Source organism: Bombyx mori, chromosome 13 (assembly GCF_030269925.1).
Source record: "Bombyx mori chromosome 13, ASM3026992v2".
Taxonomy (NCBI): Eukaryota; Metazoa; Arthropoda; class Insecta; order Lepidoptera; family Bombycidae; genus Bombyx; species Bombyx mori.
The window spans coordinates 9,658,225-9,679,217 of record NC_085119.1 but is presented as its reverse complement, the minus strand read 5'-3'; the positions used below and the strand labels follow the sequence as shown (position 1 = coordinate 9,679,217).

Below are 20,993 nucleotides of genomic sequence, written 5' to 3'. Positions count from 1 at the left end.
TCACAAGTATTTCATCTTATTTCTTATCTGTTTCTTCTCTTTATTTCTTTTTATATTAGACCTACCTTGAGAAATGTGATAGTGCCCGTTGCAAGCACACACGGGCTTTAGTACCGCTAAACTATTTCAATTACGTTCTGGTCTGTACAGCGTTTTGTTAACACTATATGTGTCTATGGATTTCGGTATGTCCACCTATGTGAATTAAAAAGTATTTTTCCAATTCAAATCTGAACGTCAGTTTGAAACTCAACGACTGTAAGTGTATTGTCCTTGCGTATATTTGAATATCTTAGTTTTCTTAGAAGATTGTTCATTTATGAAGGGATTAAAACAACACCTTGGTTAAAAAAGTATGCCTTTTTATTCTTCAAATAGTTTCATCATCTAATTTTATTATAAGAACATTGGACACAATCGAAGCTTTTTACGATAAATAAGTATAAATAATTTTTATATTCACATAAATCGTCTTATTTATACATACATTACATTTATTTTTAATATCAGTCCTCTCAAAAGGTCCATTCTCTCCCTGCAAATTAAATATATTATTTACACAGCGATAGGGATTCGCGTCTACCGTACATACATCAACAAATAACAATTAATAGAGACTATTTACAAAATACATTTACACAGGTACCCGCGCGGTCATTCTTCACCGTTCACTCACACGTTTTGTTCACAATCACGCTAACATCATTTGGCATATGGATGGCGGCACATCACTAGCAGAGATCGTCCCAGGCGAGCCACCAGGGCGCTCGACAATCCTCGCGCTTCCGTCGACGGCGTTCGGCTCGGTCTGATCGTTTCTTGACGAATCTAATATTGTAGGGGTCCTCGGCTAATTCTGGATATCTTGCAACGTCGTGGACGTATTCTCCCTCGTAGCCAGATACTGAACCAGATTTCTGGATCTCATCCAGTTCGGCAGCAGACCATTCAAAGGAGCCGCCCATTCCGCTTCGTAGGGCTTCACGCTCACGATGCCACGCCTTGCGCACCGCGGCCGCCCGAGCGTGATGCAGCAACCGCTGTCTCTCCCTCTCGGCGCTCGTTCCATAACGAAGATTTACAATACTGGTTTGTCCGTGAATCTTAACGTCTGCATATGAGCGTCCTCCTTCAGATACCTCGTGGAATGTAACATTTAACTTGCCCTGCATACGTTTCAGTTGTTGTTTGTCGTCAGCGGCACGCCACGTTTCTTCCTTTACAAAGTAAAATACGTCCTGTTGGTCGCCATGAACGACAAAAGAGAACGGTAAAAGATGTGATCGATTGAAAACAGATGTATAAACATCGCGATAGATGGCGTTGGCGGATGGAACGGCGGTGACGACAGCCCTTCCTCGGGAGTTTCGAGACACCAGAATGCCTCTTCCGAAGGGTGGTTCAGAATCGGAGCCGATGCGTTTTGGAGCCAGATCGAGCGCATCTGTTTTCAAGGCAGACATAGCTGGAATCGATAAACTTCTGAAGTCTGCTATTCTTTTATTTGACATGTGAGATAGGAATCCAGATTCAATTGTCACACTAGGAAGCAACGACATTCCAAATGGAAGACCAGGACTGCTTGCAGTAGGCGCAGTACCCCAGACAGGTCGTCCTTGAGGGATGCTGGGTAGTACCGATCCACCGGGAAGTTCATCAGGATACAATTGAGGAGCCAAGCTTTTAGTCTCATAGCCCAGTAGTTTTAACCATGCCAAGTGATCTGAAACAAGTGAAAGTTATATAATTGAAGTTAAAGACTCACCGACATGGTGTAAGAAAGAGAACAATAAATAACATAATATGATGCCTTCAGTTCCCATTTGAAGTACTGGGGGTAGAATTTTTTATACGTTATATGCTGTACATAGCGGCAGGCGCGTTTTGGTATCTATGGTCCCCAGTAACCGTTTCACATCATCCTTCAAACGCTGCTGCTATACTGCTGTATAGACCCCCAATTAATTTCGACATAATGAACTCTAACGCGCTGCTATCTAGCTGATTCCTGCCTTTTTCAACAGACCGTTTCCATTATTCAAACTACATCACTGAATATTGTTTCAAAGGTACCAATAGCAGTTTATGAAAAATTTGAAGCTGCTAAACTCACCTGTTGGCTTCTTAAATTGTGGCCTAACGTTGATTGGGTCATTTCCATTAAATCTGTACAAATGTAGTTCAGTTGGGTTATGAATCCTTTCTATTAAATTTTCCCACAGCGGAGACATCCACTGCCCAATAAGCGGATCGTATACTTTTCCGTTGGCCATGTGTACTAATGAAGTTACTTGATCTAACAACCCTCCACAAAAGTCAACGGGTAAATATAGATAAGGATTAGAATCGTAAACTATGTGCCCGTATGGTGATCTCATTATTTCTCTTATTCCTTCGCCGTACTGATTGAATACCATTACTGGTGTTCCACATTGGTCAGTTGCAATGTAATATTTATGACGCGCAACCTGCAAAAGTTTTTTTTTTGTAATTGTGTTTTGTCAATTTTATTCTTAGATCTATTTATCATTATGTTACAAAATAAATAGGGATTGATTAATAGTAATTATAATATATTAAGAAGTTTACCTGTGTATAGATTAAATGTCCTCTGTCATCGTAAACCAATGTCATAAAACGATTTTCTCTCGGAGAGTAAATATGGCTGACTTCGTGAGGTTTTTCTTTGTTCGTGTAGAAGAATTGTGTAACATTACCGAAGTTGTCTTTTCTTGTTGAAAGTCTGTAATTTAATAAATATGTTTACATCATAACGGGTCAAAACGGTATACAAAACTTCGTCATAACAAATGAATGAATTACCTATCCAAATGATCATAGTAATATCGAACATCAAATCTTCCTCGCTTCGTTGCCCTAATCAACAAACCCTTTGAATTGTATTGGAAGCGTTCCTCCCTGGCGTTTTGAGATACGAGGCCACGACTGTCATATCTGTATTGTCCCTCGCCGAATTTGATAATACGGTCCATGTCGTTGTATTCCATAGGGATAGTGTTTCCTCTGTACGTCAAAGATAACATATTTCCATTATCATCGTATCTGAATCCCCAAGGTTCCTGGGCTTCAACTCCAGTTAGTTGACCATCACAGTCCCATGTATAGTTCTTAACGTTGGTGTATGTATTAACTCCTACGTTTCTAGTGTGAGTACGCGTTTGAGAAATTCGTCCATGTCTATCATATGAAAATTCCATTCTGAACACTTCCATTCTATGAATATTAACAGATACTTCCTTTTCTAAGAATTGGTCATTTAAAACTCGTGAGAACATCGCTATCCCGTCATACACTGACGTCTCGTTCCATCTTTGTTTAGAAACAGTAAATTGACCTAATATTTCTGGAGCACCGGTTTTGCTGTTGTATACAATATGATACGGTATTAATGTTTGACCGCCAATGCGTCCTTGCACAGAAGTTATTCTATAGTTACTGTCATACTCATAAATTATTTTTGCATTGCTGAGACCGGTTTTCGCTCCATAATCTAATCTTTCTTCTGTCAGTAGTCCTCCTATGTAAGTAAATTCCCAACGATAATCTACGTCACGATCAACATGTAAAATTTCTGATGGAAGACCACTGTTTTCCGAATAATGTATTTGAGTTTGTCCGTCACCGTGAATAACTTCAGAAACTTTGTTTGTAGTGAAATAACGATATACAACTCTGGCTCCGTCACCCGGGAAAACAGTTTGTAGGAGTTCGCCTGTGTGTGAATAATGCTGCAAATATTTCTTTGATGAACCAGAAGGTGTATATGTTACTCTCAGAAATCCTATAGAGGGTTGTACGCTAAATGTGTGGTTGCTTCCAGAAGGTAAGATCACGTGAGTGAGTCCGCCCTCCTTATCGTATGTGTACTTAAAACTGCGTTGACTGGCCAGAGTTATTTTGGAGACAAGATTGCCTTCGTTATAATAAATAAATTTGGTACCATCTTGCGGGCTCGATATTTCTGAGAGCATTCCATGAGGATCATAGCTATAAGTTTCTTCACTTTCACCCCACTTCCATCCGTTGATTCTATAAAATCGATCATATGAAATATTTAGAGGCATACCAGCGCCATGGGGATTAAATGATAATGGCAATCCGGCGACATCGTACGAGATAGTAAAAAGCAGGTTTCTGTCTGTATTGAAAAATGTTTCTTTGCTCTTGAATTGATCAAATTCGATTATTAAAACTCGAGAGTCATTTACCCAAATCTCTCGATTCAATGTCTGTTGTGGATTACGTACATCGCCAACTAATGTATAGAGAGAATACATGTTATTAGTTAGTCCATCACCGAAGGTAGTGGTTTGATGTGACCACATATGAAGCATTTCTGCTTCGATAGGCAAAGCAGCTTCCAATAAAGGATGTTTGGCTGCTGCGATACTCTCAAGTTTACCAGACCACGGCGTATCAAGGACTAAAGTATTGTTCGTGAAAATGCGCCCTTCGGTTATTTGTTTGCCGTTATTGATTGTGATTTGTTTAAAGGATTGACCATGTAAGATATATTCGCATTTCTTAGCAACGCCAATAGGTATTGAGCTAGCGGGATTAGATACAGTAACCGCTAATCCATAATTCTTTGCTAGTCCCGAAGTTATAAGAACTTGTTCACCAGAAGGCATTATTATTTTAGTTACTCTTCCAAGTTCGTCGTAGTTATAAATAACAGTTTCTCCAGCCTAAAAATATAAATTAGGTATTACTATAAATTGTGACACTTTAACGGAAACACCTGATTGACTGAAAACTTACCCCCGATCTGCTGTTGAGTAGTCCCGTACTAGTATCATAATCAAATTCCATATCTGAAGTGCCCTTTTCGGCTATTTTGGTGAGATACCCGATTCCAGATATCTTTAGTTCAAGTTTGTGGTCTTGTGTGTTCTCTATAGAACTAACAACGTTGCTATAATCGCGGAGTAATTGTATTTTATTTCCTGAAGCATCTGTTACCGTTGATAGTTTACCGAAACTAGTGTTTTTCGAATATAAAAATGAGTATCTTGTTTTACTCGATGTTAGGTCTTTAGTTGTAATGTGTTGTCCATAACGATTAAACACATAAATTTCAGAAGTCGGTGGATAGGGAATTCGAAATTCACCATTCTCGTCATGAGAAGGTAGATAATGTCTTAGTGCTAGAATATGAAGAGAGCCTGGAAGAATTATTAGTTATTATAAATTTATGGTACAGTATTGTGCTTTATTCGGGAGAGAATATTGTTTAGTGATGCCAATCGCTTAGTTGTATGTACTCGTAATTAAATAGATCATAGCTAGCCGTAACACCTTTCTATGAATACAAAATTAACATTGAACTAAGTTTATTTATCTTTCAATTGTATAAGACCTATGATCGAATTCATAATGTAACACACGCAGGTCTTAAAGGGTTTTTGTGAAATGTGTGGAAACTAAACTTTTTTGACAAAAATAAAAAATGTTTTAATACATAATAAACCTCATAACGATTATGAGTAAATGTAATATTTGTTAAAGCGTTTTCTGTATCAATGCTTTTTTAAGACCTCTTCACAGTAACAAAACAAACACAACTATTTGGATTTTTTAACTTGATAATAGTATACTTGGTCCTCGTATAATATTTACCTTGATCAACGACGTTAAGAACTCCATCAGGGGTAACAGCTAAAGCCGATATTGTTTGGAATTTTGCATTAGAAGATAGTAGTGTTTCAGTGCTCGTCGGGGGTTCGTCTCCAGCAGCAACACTTAAACGACAAGGGCAACCAGCCCCTTCGTCTCTATTGTTCAATGGAACAGCGGTAGCTGACATCGTCATATTGCACTCACAACTTAATTCCTTCAGATTTTCCGGTAATTTTCCCGCAAAGTGCATTATTTTACCGGACGGATCAATCGTTTTTATAGTATTTGTTTTCTTGGAGTCAGATTCCGCAACATATAAAATTCCACTAGGTGCAAAAGCAATAGCTAAAATTGTACCGAGATTGGAGTCTTCCTTAAATTCAGTGTTCGTTTTATTCGTTGCTTTAGTTATTGGTTTGCCATCACTTGTTAAACGACAATGAGATGGTTGACCAGCTATTACTTTGATTTTCATATCAACGGTCAATTTCAATATTATTCTATCATCAATAAAGTATAAAGATCCGTCCAGTGGAGATAAGGCCACACCAGTTGGCCATTGTAATTGTGCTTCATAGGGTGGTATAGCTCCTCGACATGGAACAGGAGACCAATGGTTGTGATGACCGTGGTGGCCGACTAGTGTGTGAATGATGCCATTTGGATCTACAGCTCTTATGTTGGTTCCATCCGCGATGTACATTGTTCTATCAGCCGCTATCGCTAGCCCTTAAAAAATTGAAAAATTAAAAAATTTAAAACTAATTTCACGTTCTGGATAACGTGCTCTTAATTTCAAAGACGAACAACAATTTTATATTATTATACTACCTTTAGGATGCGCCAGCTTTGCCTTTATAGCAGGTCCTTCATCACCACAATTAGAATCATCGCCTGGTACACATCTATCACCATTGCCAACAACTGGTTCGGAATTAACGGATGGATCTCGAACTTTTTCTAATGCAAGAACCCTTCGGACTTGGTGTCTTTCTGAGTCTGATATGTATAGGTAACCATCAGCTGGTGATATACAGATATAGTATTGGTAAGCCATTTGGGTGGTTCTGAAACAAGTGACGATTTAAAAATATAAGAGATTTTTATTTGACTTGTAGTTATTTTAATTTATAATGTATTACTATGTACTTACTCTAACTTAAGAACAGTTATAACAACACCTTCAGGGGTGATGCGTCGTACAAGGTTAAAATCACCAACGTACAAGGAACCATCAGGTCCAGACGTTAGAGCCGTTGGAGTCAGTAAACGCGAATCAGCCGCTTTACCGTTACAGTGATCTGGACAATCTAAAGCACGTTGCAGTCCAGTGCCCATTACCACCTTTAAAAAAGAAGTATATTGAAAGAAAAAAAAACAGAACGTTAATTGCCAGTGCATACTTTAGATTTGCCAATTATTACCTGTACAGTTCTAGGGTATTGCTTTAAGTGGAGTAAGGCACCGTCTCCCTTTTGTAGTATACCCTCGTGGAAGTTATAATGGTGATGTATGTCTAGACCCCATCCTCCAATATCCGAAATATCAACACCAAATCCAGCAAGAGTAGCCGTTTGTGTTTCCCACACTATCGAGGCGCAAGATGAATATTCATAGCCGATTGAAATCTTGGCTTGTGCCTGACCATACACCTATTGTACAAGAGATGCATTGTTAAATAATAAAATGATTAAATTAAAAAAAAAAAACTTGTGTGAAGTGTTCACAAGAGTTATGATTTTCATTTTCTTTGTAAAGTTGTTCTTAGTAACATATATTACATAAAATATAAATGTGAGGGTTTCTATGCGCTCGTCACTCAAGCATAAAAAGTTCATAATTTAACGCAGATGAAGCCGCGAGGTCACGTCTGGTTTGTCATAACTCTAGGTATTTTCTTAGATTTTTTAGTTTACCTTTTGCTTATAAACATTTCTTTTGCTCCAAGCGAAAACATGAGTTAGGTCCGGATCCGCTTCATAAGTCTGCGTGTGTAAAGATCCTTCGATTTCAACTCTGACGTGTACTCTTGAGAGAGCCGCAGGTACTATTCGGCGAGTTAGTTGGATATGGACACAAGATAGATAGCCCGCAGCTTGAGAAGATCTGTATGTCAATTTAACTGATGAACCAGGAATTCCAATAGACTCGCTCACGATCTGTAGAAAAATATTAATTGAGTAAAATAATTATTGGTTATTTAATAATACTGCTGCACGTTTCTTTTAGATATAGTTAGATTTTTATCTCAAGAATTGAATCCGGCTTGAGAATATTATTAATTATCTATTTGAAAATTAACTTTCAGTGTAAATGTGAATAACGATGAAAAGCAAATCTATTAATTGCTAACAAAAAGTGGATGAAATAAAAGGAACACCAAAAGAAGTAAGTTACTCCATACGGTACGTTGCAACGGATACCACTAAGGATATAAACCAAGGAAGTTCACTGACGTTAGGCAGGCGGCTGGCCGTATATCTTATGACAAACCTCTGTGCAGCGTGATGAGAGGACATGCTGTATCGACCCGACATAATGTGGGAGAAGGGCGAGAAGAAGGAGATGAATAACGTATTTAATTCATTCTTATTTCGACAAATAACTACCGAGTCATTATTAAGTTAAGACTAACTCTAATACCACATCTCCATGGAAAGACGATGACGGAATAAGAAGTTTTATGAAAATGACATGGTATAAAATTTATATGTAAATGAAACATAAAATGTGACATTTGTATTGCATGTATTATGTACTCGTAGTTCAGCTCATTATGACCTGACGCAGGTAGATGTAATCAAACTACTCGCTTCTTTGTGTCGAAAAACTTATTCTTTCTGGTTTGAAGGGTATTATTAAGTATTATTTATGACAATAAAATTCAATTTTTTACCCCGTTTCTCGGGACGGTCGGACGGGTGGATGCTACAAACATTTTTTTGAATCTTTTAACACCAGATGGGCATGACTTCATTTGCCATCTATAGGAATAATGAATAGCGGTCTTACCTGCGCCTCCGGATAAATAACGGTGGTAGTCGTTGCTGAAGATGCAGCTGGTGCTGCCAGTGGTGGTACGGCTACCACTTCAGGTCTGAGTCGCTCGTGGTCATGTGCTGCACACGGTGGTGACTCGACTTCCCACCATTGAGGACTTGGAGACCAGTCGATACGCGGAGGAGCCCTAAATACGGGTATGTTCGTAGATATCATGATCATATTTTTTCTTTTATCTGAATGAATATTGATTAATTAAGTTTCAACACAGTAGCAATTATTACATGCTGAAATGTAAATTGTTATGATATAAAAATAAGATAAAAATAGTTTTACATCAGCATACTTTACCTTCAGCACTAGCAAATGTACAGTAGGTAATGTTAGTGACAAAAATGTCGGTAAATTTCTATATTACTCTTTTAAATGTAATGAATATGTTTGCATTAATGAAGAATTTTATTTTAATGGGACATGAGCAAACCTTGGAGTCGGCACTTTGACATTGTCGTCACTTAGTTCCATTTGCACTGGTGGCAATACGACTATTTGGTTCCATGGAACGAATACAGTCTTCCGAAGAGGCTTGAAAGGAGATCGCTGGAACTGCAGGGTCACTGCTCCTCCCCCGTTCACAAGTACGTCGAACCTGTTTTGTGGAGTCACGTTTAAAGTCATTTAACGATCCTCGACAAATCGATCTATTATAATTCCAATACAAAAAAGTTTTCTATCTAATTCAAAACGCTTTGTATCTTTATAGTAATCAATTCACTTATTGTTAGATATACAGTTAGTCCACATTTTTTGAGTTACGATAATTATTAAAACGTAAGCACATAAATAAAAGTAACTAAAAAAGATTAATTAAAAATTATGAAGCATTCATTTTTAAATTTTGCTAATTTGCGTTCTATCGTTGGCAGTTGTTTTATTTGACTATTGGACTCGATTAATTCCTTAAGAGGTATTAACGGTCAAATAGAAAGGTGAAAGAAAATGTCAATTATTTTTTAATACGCCAGGCGCATGCTCCAAGCAGGTGCATTGTAAGCACGCGAATGCGACTCGAGGTCATATGCCCTATCCCGGTATTATTTTGAATGAGTCGTTGCGATTGTATTTTAAAAGAGTTATTGTCTATAAACTATTGCTTAATTCCAGAATTTTACCGTTATCATGTATAGCGTGATTGTTATTGACAATGAAAGTTTCCCGTGTGCTACTTTGAAGTCGGATGGCCTTTTCATAAAATCACGACCAAATAAAAACCATACGTCTTCACAACTATAATAGATCTTAATGTTAATCGCATCATAGTTACTGCATATTTCAAATTAGTTACTTATCTTAAATGTATATAAGAAAACGCATTATGATATCAATTATGATTCATTGAAGATTTTAATCTTCACAATGCATTATTTCCTTAGAGTGATCGGCGTATTTACAAAGAATAAAGTGGTCCGTTTGTTTAATGATATCTTGTAGGCGATATTTTGAGTAGGCACGCGTAGGCCTACAGTATCATGGATTTATGGTAATCGATATTTAAATGCTTAAACGTGACATGTTATTTGATTACTTGTTCACATGATACTGGTTCCGTTCCGCCGTCGAGTAATTCGATTTCATACTTGATGCTTTTACGGTATACGTGCGTTGAATTCACGTAGACCGTGGCCGAAGCTTAATGACGATTGTATGTTAAATCAAACATTTTTTTTTGTATCGGCTGTTAAATTTTTCGTTCGAACATTTTCCGTAGTCACGCGATTTCGGATGTTTTTCTTTCGGTAAGCTTTTGATACGCATGCTTGTACTATTAAATAATAATTTTAGTGTTTACATAATACATACCGTTGAAATTTATTTTCTACGGTGTTTTTACGTTTTTATTTTCGAGTTTGCGTTAGTGAGTTGATGGTTTTGTTAGTTTATTTCTGAAGGAAGGTGACATGTTTTTGAAATTTATAATTAAAATTTTAGTGATAATGCATTTTGTATCTTGATAACAAAAATTGTTGTTTTTCCATGAGAAATACTATATTATATTTTAGTTTACAATTTAGGGGTTGACTACATCAAAATTTTTTATTTAATAAATAAATATCATTTGATCATTTGCTGAATTTTATATTTGCAAATAAACAACAGAAAATTGCTAAAAATTATACGTACCATCCGCCCTGTCTTGTGAGGGTAAATCCGAAGCGAGCCTCTCGATCCACGGAGACCCTGATGCCAATTATGCCGAGTCCTTGAGGTGACACCACCTGCCCTCGCATCACCGACACTCGGCTGCGCAGACCAGCTCACGTGAGCACGACACTCAGTGCTTAGTGCCATAACACGACATCCGGCGATAACGTTCCATTACACGACATTTCGAATGATCAACTTCATTTTAATATGACATGAATAAACTTTGTGATGTAGGTATGTGAAAAATTATCATTTTAAAATATAATAAATATTGAAAAAAATAAATTTAATTTATGTGATCGTGTGAAACATATCGCCCGATGACACCGAAGTCATGGAGTTTGAACCATGGTGTGCTTTGTTATATTTGATAGAATGAAAGTGAAATTATGAACATAACAATTTTGAAAAAAAAAAATGAAGTTTTTAGCATTGCACATTCTCGAATTAGGATCAGCTAATAAATTCAGGATAAATTTCAGTTTTACTTTAATTCTAGACATTAAATTGTATATGACAATTCGAATTCAAAACTGATATTTACCCAGTAATGTATGTATGCATGTAACAGCTGCCACATGGATCATATCCAATCAACGTTTTTATAAGTTTGAATGTTTAGTTAATATCGTATATTTTGTTGAGAAATTGGTGCAATTCCGATGTTATTTTGATTATCAATTTGTTTTAGTTTTAAGTTGAATTCTACATAAATAAAAACTAATTTCAAAACCGACTCCGGCTTTACATGACACATTTCATTTGACAAAATTTGTTGTTTGACTTATTGCAAGTTAGTAATCACATCATCACTTAAAACGGCTGATCTGATTGTCCGATAATTTGTAATCTTCGTAATTTTCCAATTTTTTTCGGAAAACAAAATTGGAAAGGTTCTTCGGGAAATTGTAATATTCACAAAACGATCTTAAAATTAATTTACATTCGGACTAGGCAATTTCTGTCGGTTCAGTTATTATTTTGTTAAGAGTCATTATCTAAATTACTTTAGTAGTAGAATTAGGATTAGTTGTTTTTTTTTTATCGTTGTTGTATATTTTAAAGCACGAGTTTTTAAATTACTAACAGAAATGTAACAATGTTGCTTTCAAATTATATATGACGTTGCTTGAAAATTTGCTAGTTTAGGCGGTTCAATGGCTAAATTCGAAACATTTACCATATTGCATCTCTCTCTCATCTAAACATCATAATTTAGGATATCTAATTATTTAATGATCTTTAATTTCCTATCAGCTTTCACAATTAAATTAGGAGGGATCTTGTGTTTTTTCACTAATATCGACTATCACGTATTGCTTATTGTAAATAGGAATCGAAAGGAAACTTAGACAGTAGCCCTATTACATTTGAACCACATATTACTAGAATATGAACTTTGATTCATTAAGCACCTTCGGATTACTAAGTGAATTGGAATTTATTACTACATTTCTATTATTAGTGTTCGAAGCTCCTGTTATTTCTTCTTGAGATTCCGAAAAACTAACACACATTTTATTTTTAACAGTTTCATCTTGTCAGTTTTATTACTTTAGAGTGTCTTGAATTAAAAAAAGCTCCAAGGCGCCCTTATTTTCTCGACATGACATTGAATAATGACATCCCGAGTCATTTTAAATTTTTTATTTTACTTAACCAATTCTCTTTTTAGTTACTGAATAAAAAAAGAGAACGTTCTCACGACCCACCTGTTGGTAAGTAGCTACAGGAGCCCACAGACATCACAACGTGAAGGCTCTAATCCACCAGGAGACATGACGTCTAAGTCTCAATTTGTAATATAACGACCGTAGTTTATTTGTGGTATCAAGAACCCTTCAAACCTGAAGACATTGCTCTACGCGGCGAAAATAGGTACGGTAGTGGTACCCGTGCAGGCTTACAAGTAAACCGTCCAGTATCTGTAAATAAGGCTACTATTTATCACTCGTCGAATTTCATTAAAAATGATTGAGTTTAAATAAACTGCTGAAAAAAGGTTGTGCTGTCTTTTAAGATTAAATGTGTTTTGGTACGAATAAGAAGTAGCAAGAATCTTGTTTCATAATTTTTAACTAATTTCTTAATCAATTATATAATATTGTTTTTGTTTAGTTCACAACAAATTAAACAAAAGTAGAGTATTTGGGACTTTGGCTTTTGCTTCTTTACTGCAGGAGCCGAGATAGTTCGATCGCTTATTTATCTCATACTCAACGCTTATTTAACTCATATTTAACTCAACGATCGCTTATTTAACTCATACTCATACTCATACTTTAACGGCCGTCTGGTGTAGTTGTAAGTGACATGGTCACTACACAAGGGGGTCGCGGGTTCGAATCCCGCCAAGGGAAGATATTTGTATGATAAATATAAATGTCTTTTCCAGTGTTATGGATGTATATTAAATATATGTATGTGTATAATAAGAATCTTACATTTATTTCCGTTATCTGGTACCTGTAACACAAGTTCTTTACGAACTTATCACGGGACCAGTTAACGTGGCGTGATTGTTTAAAAAAGAAAGAAAAAAGAAGAAAGAATTAATATAAATTATTTTATTTTTAATGTTTATACCCATTTCCCTTTTTGTATATCTAGGCATGTTTATATTTTGATACACACCGTTAAGTTTCGACGACATTGGATCGCCTTGGTGATTTTAACTAAGAAAAATTTCAAAATATATAGAATTATTTATATTATATAGTCATCGGTGAATTCGCAATCTGTGACAATGTAGGTTTTAGTGATAAATAAACCTGTCTCAATACTATAAGGTACTGTTTAAATAGTATTTATGATTGCTTCACTGGTGATTAATATATCCTAAATGCTTTTATTAATAATGGTAGTGTCGTTAAACCAAGTCTGTGTCAACACCCATGTCAGTTTTCTATATTTCAGTATAATATTACATCTCATTTCATTGTAAACTGGTGTTTTAATCAAGTAAATAAGTCAATAAACAACAATGTTTATTGATATTTGCTGTAGGCACATTTATCAAACCGATTACAGTCTGAATATAAAGTCTCCTCTATAATTCTTGTAAATTTAAAATTAAATGTATTATTAAAATGCATGCAAGATTCAATCTTATAAAAATCGATCTTATAAAACGTGAGTAGGGTGAATGACGAAAAACATCCAACCCTCTTGTAGTTTAAGGACCGTCTGTTGTGCTTTATTAGGTGCATTCCACACTGTATGAATCCGCAGTAATGATGGTGCCATTTTGTAAGAAGCTGTTACGATTTATACGGGCACTAGACCACCAAACAATTACCTCGAGTTTTTTAGGGGTATGTTTTCGTTTGGATCATTACGTAGGTGCTGAACCAGGGTGTAACCAACATGATGACTGATTACGATTAACAAAAATATCAATTTTTTTGGTCTGTTGAGCAATGCAAGGTAACCCTTAATGCATTCGTCGCCCCGGCGATGGTTCAGTTCGTGCGGCACTCACTTATCAAGTTTTTTACCTTTCCAATTTGACTAAAACGTTTTCTTTTTATGATTGAAGGATTACTGGAGGCCCGGAGGCCTTTCCAGTTTCACCAGGACAGTTGGGCGAGCAAAGGCTCAGCCAGGAGTGGGATTTTCTAACAGCTGCCCGAGAGCCTCCGAAGGAGACCTAACAACTCAAGAGCAACTGCTTCGCAAATGAATCTACTACCGGATCGGAATCGCGACCCGCTGAGAAGATCCGGCGAGAAACTCAACGGGCTGATGCATGGGTTAGGTTGCGCGTCGACCTCTTTGTCGAATTCGACGAGTATGATTACCGTGGTCCCTAAGCCTGCTCCTAGTGTTAGAGCTGAAGACGTCTATTGCAAAGGTTATTGGATCTGATGGATCCGTACGGACGTGAGACTAAAACGTACCAATATTGTTTTGATGCTAATGTTGAAAGCTGCTAATTCACCGGTAGATTGAGTATCGTCAGCTTCCACTATAGCCTTAAATTGGTTGGTATTGACATTAGTTTTCAGGCGACCACGGGGTTTATTTTGTAGATCAAATTTCGAAGCGTTCAAACCAGTAACGAGCCGTGTGTTCGTGTATAATGTTCACTTCGTACACCTCATTAATGTTGTGTACCGTTTGTGTGGCATGCTACCGCGACGGAACTCCTATTATATAACTACTTGTATTTGTTATCGTGTCCATATTGATGAAAATAATACAAATGTAGTGAAAACAAAACACCAATCAATACAAAATTTAATAAAAATTAATTTGAGTTTAGAATTTATTCCCAGCGAAATTACGTTTTAATTGGCCGGTATTCTAAAACTGCAACTTCAAAAGTAAAGACATTATTATTGTTTATTACTTTTCAACAGAAACTTAAACTTCGAAGTCGTCGTGGCCTAAAGGATAAGACGTCCGGTGCATTCGTATGCAGCGATGCACCGGTGTTTGAATCCCGCGGGCGGGTACCAATTTTTCTATTGAAATACGTACTCAAAAAATGTTCACGATTGACTTCCACGGTGAAGGAATAACATCGTGTAATAAAAATCAAACCCGCAAAATTATAATTTGCGTAAACCCTGGTGGTAGGACCTCTTGGGAGTCCGCACGGGTAGGTACCACCGTCCTGCCTATTTCTGCCGTGAAGCAGTAATGCGTTTCGGTCTGAAGGGTAGGGCAGCCGTTGTAACTATACTAAGATCTTAGAACTTATATCTCAAGGTGGGTGGCGCATTTACGTTGTAGATGTCTATGGGCTCCAGTAACCACTTAACACCAGGTTGCTGTGAGCTCGTCCATCCAATCGTATGATTACCCGATCTCAATAAAATATAAACTTATTTTATTGATATATTATATATATTTTATCGGGTAATTCTATACTATATTTATATATCTATCTATCTGTATTATATAACTATACCTCTGTTATTATACTCCAATTATTTAATTGTACCATAATAGCAGAGGTATAGATAAGAGTGTCGAACTCAAGTAAAAAAAAGGATTGTGTCAAATTATGTTATGATATATCATTATTGACAGGAATACATTTTATATTATTATACAAGTGCCATCACACATAATCTTGTCCAGATTATTCTTGATTAGTTATCAGACGCTTTGACACTTAAGCAGTTTTTATACCGTACTTTTAATCACTGTTCCAAGGGCTTATATATTATTTTAAGACAGCGTTAAAGCATACATGAATAAACAATCACATATAATCATCTGGCTCCGAACTAGAGGTCTCTATACTAAAGGAAGCTGAGAGTGATATACAAAGTGTGTATTTACGTTATATACAAAGATATTAAACCACTAGGATTTTTTAATTTTTGTTTTATTGCTTAGATGGGTGGACGAGCCCACCTGGTGTTAAGTAGTTACTGGAGCCCATAGACATCTATAACGTAAATGCGCCACCCACCTTGAGATATAAGTTCTAAGATCTTAGTATAGTTACAACGGCTGCCCTACCCTTCAGACCGAAACGCATTACTGCTTCACGGCAGAAATAGGCAGGACGGTGGTACCTACCCGTGCAGACTCCCAAGAGGTCCAGCAGTAATTACGCAAATTATAATTTTGTGGGTTTGATTTTTATTACACGATCTTATTCCTTCACCGTGGAAGTCAATCGTGAACATTTGTTGAGTACGCATTTCTTAAAAATAATTTGTACCGGCCTGAGATTTGAGCACCGGTGCATCGCTCAACACGAATGCACCGGACGGCTTATTCTTTAGGCCACGACGACTTCAATCTGTCCAAATCTCTCTCTGAATCTCTTCCAAAGGCATCTATTTTAAGACAGCTTTAAAGCATAAATGAATAAACAATTACACAGTCATTTGGCTCCGAACTAGAGTTCCATATACTAAAGGAAGCTGAGAGTGATATACAAAGTTTTTATTTACGTTATATACAAAGACGTTAAAGCACTAGGTAAATGACAAATATAGCTTGTTCGTGATGTGAGAATCGCACCCACGACCTTTCGGGCCTAGCAGTCAGTTGCGTTAGCTACTGTCCCACCAAGTCAGATATAGTAGTAACCTGTAGACATCCGGAGAACCACAGCCTACGATCCATTTTTTTTGTCTTGCTAGTCTTTCGTAATAATACCTCATAAATTCCGTATAACTGCTCTCCAGCTATAAATTACTAATATATTGATAACTTTGAGTAATTATGTATCACGTTATTATAATAAAATAAACAATATTCATAAATCTGCGACTGACTCGGTGGTGCAGTAATTAGCGGCCCTGACTGACTGTTGTGCCGAGGGTCGTGGGTTCGATTCCTAGAACAGGCAACATTGTGTTATGATTAGATTTGCTTGCTCTTTGTCTGTGTGTTTATCACCTATATATGTATACATTTAAACATATATAAGTATGTTAATCAGTCTCTTGTACCCATAACACAGGGAATCCTAATTTTGGGCCAGATGACCGTGCGTGATTTTTTCCCAGTTATTTATTTATTCAATTTAATTTTGCGTAATTATCAATGATAGCGCGCGTTGTAAGCACCACATCCTGTTTGTTTTCTGCCGAGAAATAGCAATGCCGGTTTGAGATCTCCGTTATACTTTGACATCAAGTTTCAATGCGGGTGGTAGTAATCACATTGTGTTGTCTATGGACTCCGATAACACAACACCATGTGAGTCGTGAGCTCGGTCACCTATCCGAGCTATAAAAAGTCCGGAATTTAAGGTAGTGATTCTGTACACCGTATCAGCTTATCTGTGGATTGACTGCAGGTTCATAAAATAAAGTAGACGATATTTTATATCGTTATGTTGTACGAGTATAAATAGAATACGGGCCTTTCAGCTGCATGGAAACCGCAAACTCGTGTTTACATCAAGAATTTCTAATAATTTATACTTTCAAGAATAAGAAGTTATAAAAAAAAAAAAAAAATCCGCGAAGAGAGTATGAGTGCTTATTTATTTAACGTCTATAATTATTTGTGATGTTTTTGTTTTCTTGGTCTAATTTTCTCGGATGACGGATATTTTAATAAATAATCTTAATGATTAGATATTTTTAGAACGATCATAGTTGTTAATCTATTGCATAGCTTTTATCGCGGGCTTTGAGTGCGGCGATCGAATCAAGAAATTCCGTAACGAAAATAAAACCTAACACCCCCACTCCGCCTACCATGTAGCTTACGTTCGACACATTCACACGTTGTGCTTGTGTAGTATTTTGAATAAGCGCGCGGCGTAAAGTCGCACTGCATGCACATCATGAAAAGTCTGCCCATCTCTCTCTCGCGCGGTCTAGCTTATGAGTGTGAAGGGGACAGTTAATGTTTTGCTTTTGTTTATGTTCATAAATATAGCGTGGTCTTATTTTATTATTGTTTTAATATTAAATTATTATTGTCTAATTATAATTGGATAAGTTGATAAAAAATGCTATGCCGCGGCAGTTCCCGAGTACCACACGTGCTTTTTACCTTGGTCTTAACCGCTAATGGTAATACGACCTTAATGAAAACCGAATAGTTCGACACTGTTGCTTTGGTTTACAATCCTTGAAAACAAAATGAGTGGTAGCTCGGAGTGGTTTTTCCATTGTTTGTTTCAGCAAGGTAAGAGACAGGATATATTTTAGGTATAAAAAAGTTATCTTGTGGACTCTGTGACCTATTGACTCCATAATTGACGGGATTGACCCTCAGTCCCAGTATCTTTGTTAGAGATATCTTTTTAAAAGGTAAAAATAATCCGGTATCTGTTTTTAACGTGTGTTAAGCAAAGCAATTATATAACTACTTTATATTTAGATACAGAGATTTAGAGATTGAATGATTGATTCGGCGTGGGTTCGATTCTCTCTTCGAGCAGCAACATTTGAGTGCGAACAGGTTTGTTTACTCTTTCTCTGACTGTGTAATGTAAACATATTTATTTATTCAAAAATATATCAGTATATATCAGAGTTCCGGGTTCTAGTAGAACAGGGAAACCTTATTTTGGGCCCATTATTGATGACCCATGATGATTATGCCTTTAATTAATTATTAGACATAAAAACAGGAGACCTTTAAACAATTTATAATCTTCTAATCCTCGGAGAACCTATGGATTGAGCAGCTTTTTGCTCGATTTAGTTCAACATAGTCTAACATTACCTCGTGTTCACTAAATTTAATTGTAATTAAATTAATTTGTTTGTACTGTTTTTCTTTGTTTTAAATCGAGGATCGATTTTATCGGTTCATAACGATCAGTTTCATAGCTTTTACACGACTTTTCCTTAATTATATCAGTCATTTTTGTAACTTCTCCATTAAGAGATACGACTACATGTTCTCTCGAGCTATGGGCTACGGTTTGAATAAAAATAAGAATGAATTATTATAGCATTTATCTTTTATAAAACTTATGCTAACATAAAATGTGAAATTACGAAATGCAAAACGGAATTCTACAATCTTTCATCGCCACGTTCATTTCATGATTTATTTAAATTCCTTAATAAAGATTACGTTGATCTTGATTTATCTTTGTCTTTATTCTAAATTTATTCGGCTGCATGTATTTTGTCATTGAATTGTTCCTAATCAACTGGATTACAAACAGCCCAATGCAAAAGGTCTTTGATTGCCCATGACGGACCTGTCAGCTATTACGAGTAGTTATGATCGTTATTAAAATTAAGTAAAGTAAAAGAAAGGAATCCATTTCTTGTTATTTATTTTACTTTAACCACTTTAAGAATTGTTTTAACGAGCAATGTTAAATTCATTTATTTGTTCAGTTAATAATTCAAATGCAAATGGCCTGTGACCCACATTGAAGTTTTTTTTTTTTTATTATTTCTAAATATTGTATTTCTTTTAGTGTCTGGTTGGAAATTTGTAATAAAAAGTTAAAAATTTTATTCTTAAAAAAGGGTTCCAAAGAAATATTTCCCTAACAAGTGACGAATGAGTTTATATTTTATGATATAAAGTCATGATTTGGTTGGCAATGGTTTCCCCTTAATACGCATCTTCATAGATTTGTATGTAATATAATTTAGCATTATAATTAAACTTCGATAGAATATCTCTGTACTATTCTTCCAATCGTCCTTTATGAGTGAAAGCTTGTAGAACTGCGCCCAGTAGCAATCAGCGTAAACCAACACAATTCCTTATTCTAAATATGTATATTATCCTTACCTCTTATTGTTCTCACTATGGAAAGATACACGTTTTATGATTATTAACATAACTATTATTTTAAAAAAAAGTTATAATGATAATGACATAATAATTGAACGGTTATTGCACCAATTTCAGTGTATTGTCGTCATGTGAGAAATGAGTGATGAGTGGAAGCAATGATGGTAAAGTACACTGTCGATCATATTGCTGTTGTTGTTGTGAAGTACATTCAAATAAGTTGTGTTAGTCACTGGGGGGTGAGGATCTAAACACATAAAGAGCTTGGGCGAAGGGTAGGGGGTTGGTTAACAGATGAAAGACGCAGACAAAGGGTAAGGAGCACATAAAAGGGTAAGTTTATTTGAAGCTTAATTTGCGTGTTCGCTGAAATTTGCTCAATTGATAGTATGCGAATCGCGTCTCGATTTGATATTTTACAAGCCCTAAACCTGTCATTTGTGTTTTAGACGTTTTGCGTGAAAGCGTAAATGATTTTCCTAAGTTTCAATCAGATTAACAAAAGTTTAACACATACATGTGAACTATATAAGCACAATTGACGAGACAAATAAATATTACAAAAATGTGAACGTGACTGCGGCAAATGATTTCATTTATAAAGATTTTATTGCGGACGGCCGCTTACTACTATTGGCAATTGAAATGAGTTTTGTCGCAGTCACAGGATAACATTCAAGACAAACATACAGATGTTACATACACATAGAGAATGAAACGAATACAGACAGAGGATTTAACGAAAAAAAAAAGAAGCGTTGGTGGCTAGGTCGCGTGTCGTCGAAAACACGCGAGCATCGCCGGCATCACACACATAATGCAGGAGTTGCAACCAAAGGAAAGAAGGTGAACAGATACTGAACACAGAGGGGCGAGGGCGGGCTGACTGACACTTACCATGGTGTAAAGGAATTCCAGAACTCGCTAGGAGTGGCGGACACACGGCGGCACAGGGA

The 20,993-nt window shown here is 36.3% G+C and overlaps 1 protein-coding gene across 6 annotated transcripts in view; it reads right to left on the bottom strand.

Annotated features, from left to right (window-relative positions):
* Nucleotides 1-341: 341 nt before the first annotated feature.
* Nucleotides 342-20,993, bottom strand: part of LOC101746432 (teneurin-a) — a 62,905-nt gene continuing 42,253 nt past the window's right edge. For 5 of the 6 annotated variants that reach the window (XM_012691834.4, XM_012691829.4, XM_012691831.4 and 2 more), the window contains 14 exons: nt 20,935-20,961; nt 10,822-10,941; nt 9,125-9,289; nt 8,653-8,827; nt 7,557-7,799; nt 7,065-7,292; nt 6,794-6,984; nt 6,472-6,707; nt 5,641-6,369; nt 4,783-5,186; nt 2,824-4,709; nt 2,590-2,743; nt 2,114-2,468; nt 342-1,723 (listed from right to left, as the gene is read on the bottom strand). In XM_012691834.4, coding sequence (XP_012547288.2) covers nt 732-1,723; nt 2,114-2,468; nt 2,590-2,743; nt 2,824-4,709; nt 4,783-5,186; nt 5,641-6,369; nt 6,472-6,707; nt 6,794-6,984; nt 7,065-7,292; nt 7,557-7,799; nt 8,653-8,827; nt 9,125-9,289; nt 10,822-10,941; nt 20,935-20,961 — 5,905 coding nt within the window. In that variant the 3' untranslated portion in view covers nt 342-731. The remainder of the gene's footprint in view (nt 1,724-2,113; nt 2,469-2,589; nt 2,744-2,823; nt 4,710-4,782; nt 5,187-5,640; nt 6,370-6,471; nt 6,708-6,793; nt 6,985-7,064; nt 7,293-7,556; nt 7,800-8,652; nt 8,828-9,124; nt 9,290-10,821; nt 10,942-20,934; nt 20,962-20,993) is intronic. The other variant, XM_062671820.1, reaches the window with a different exon arrangement.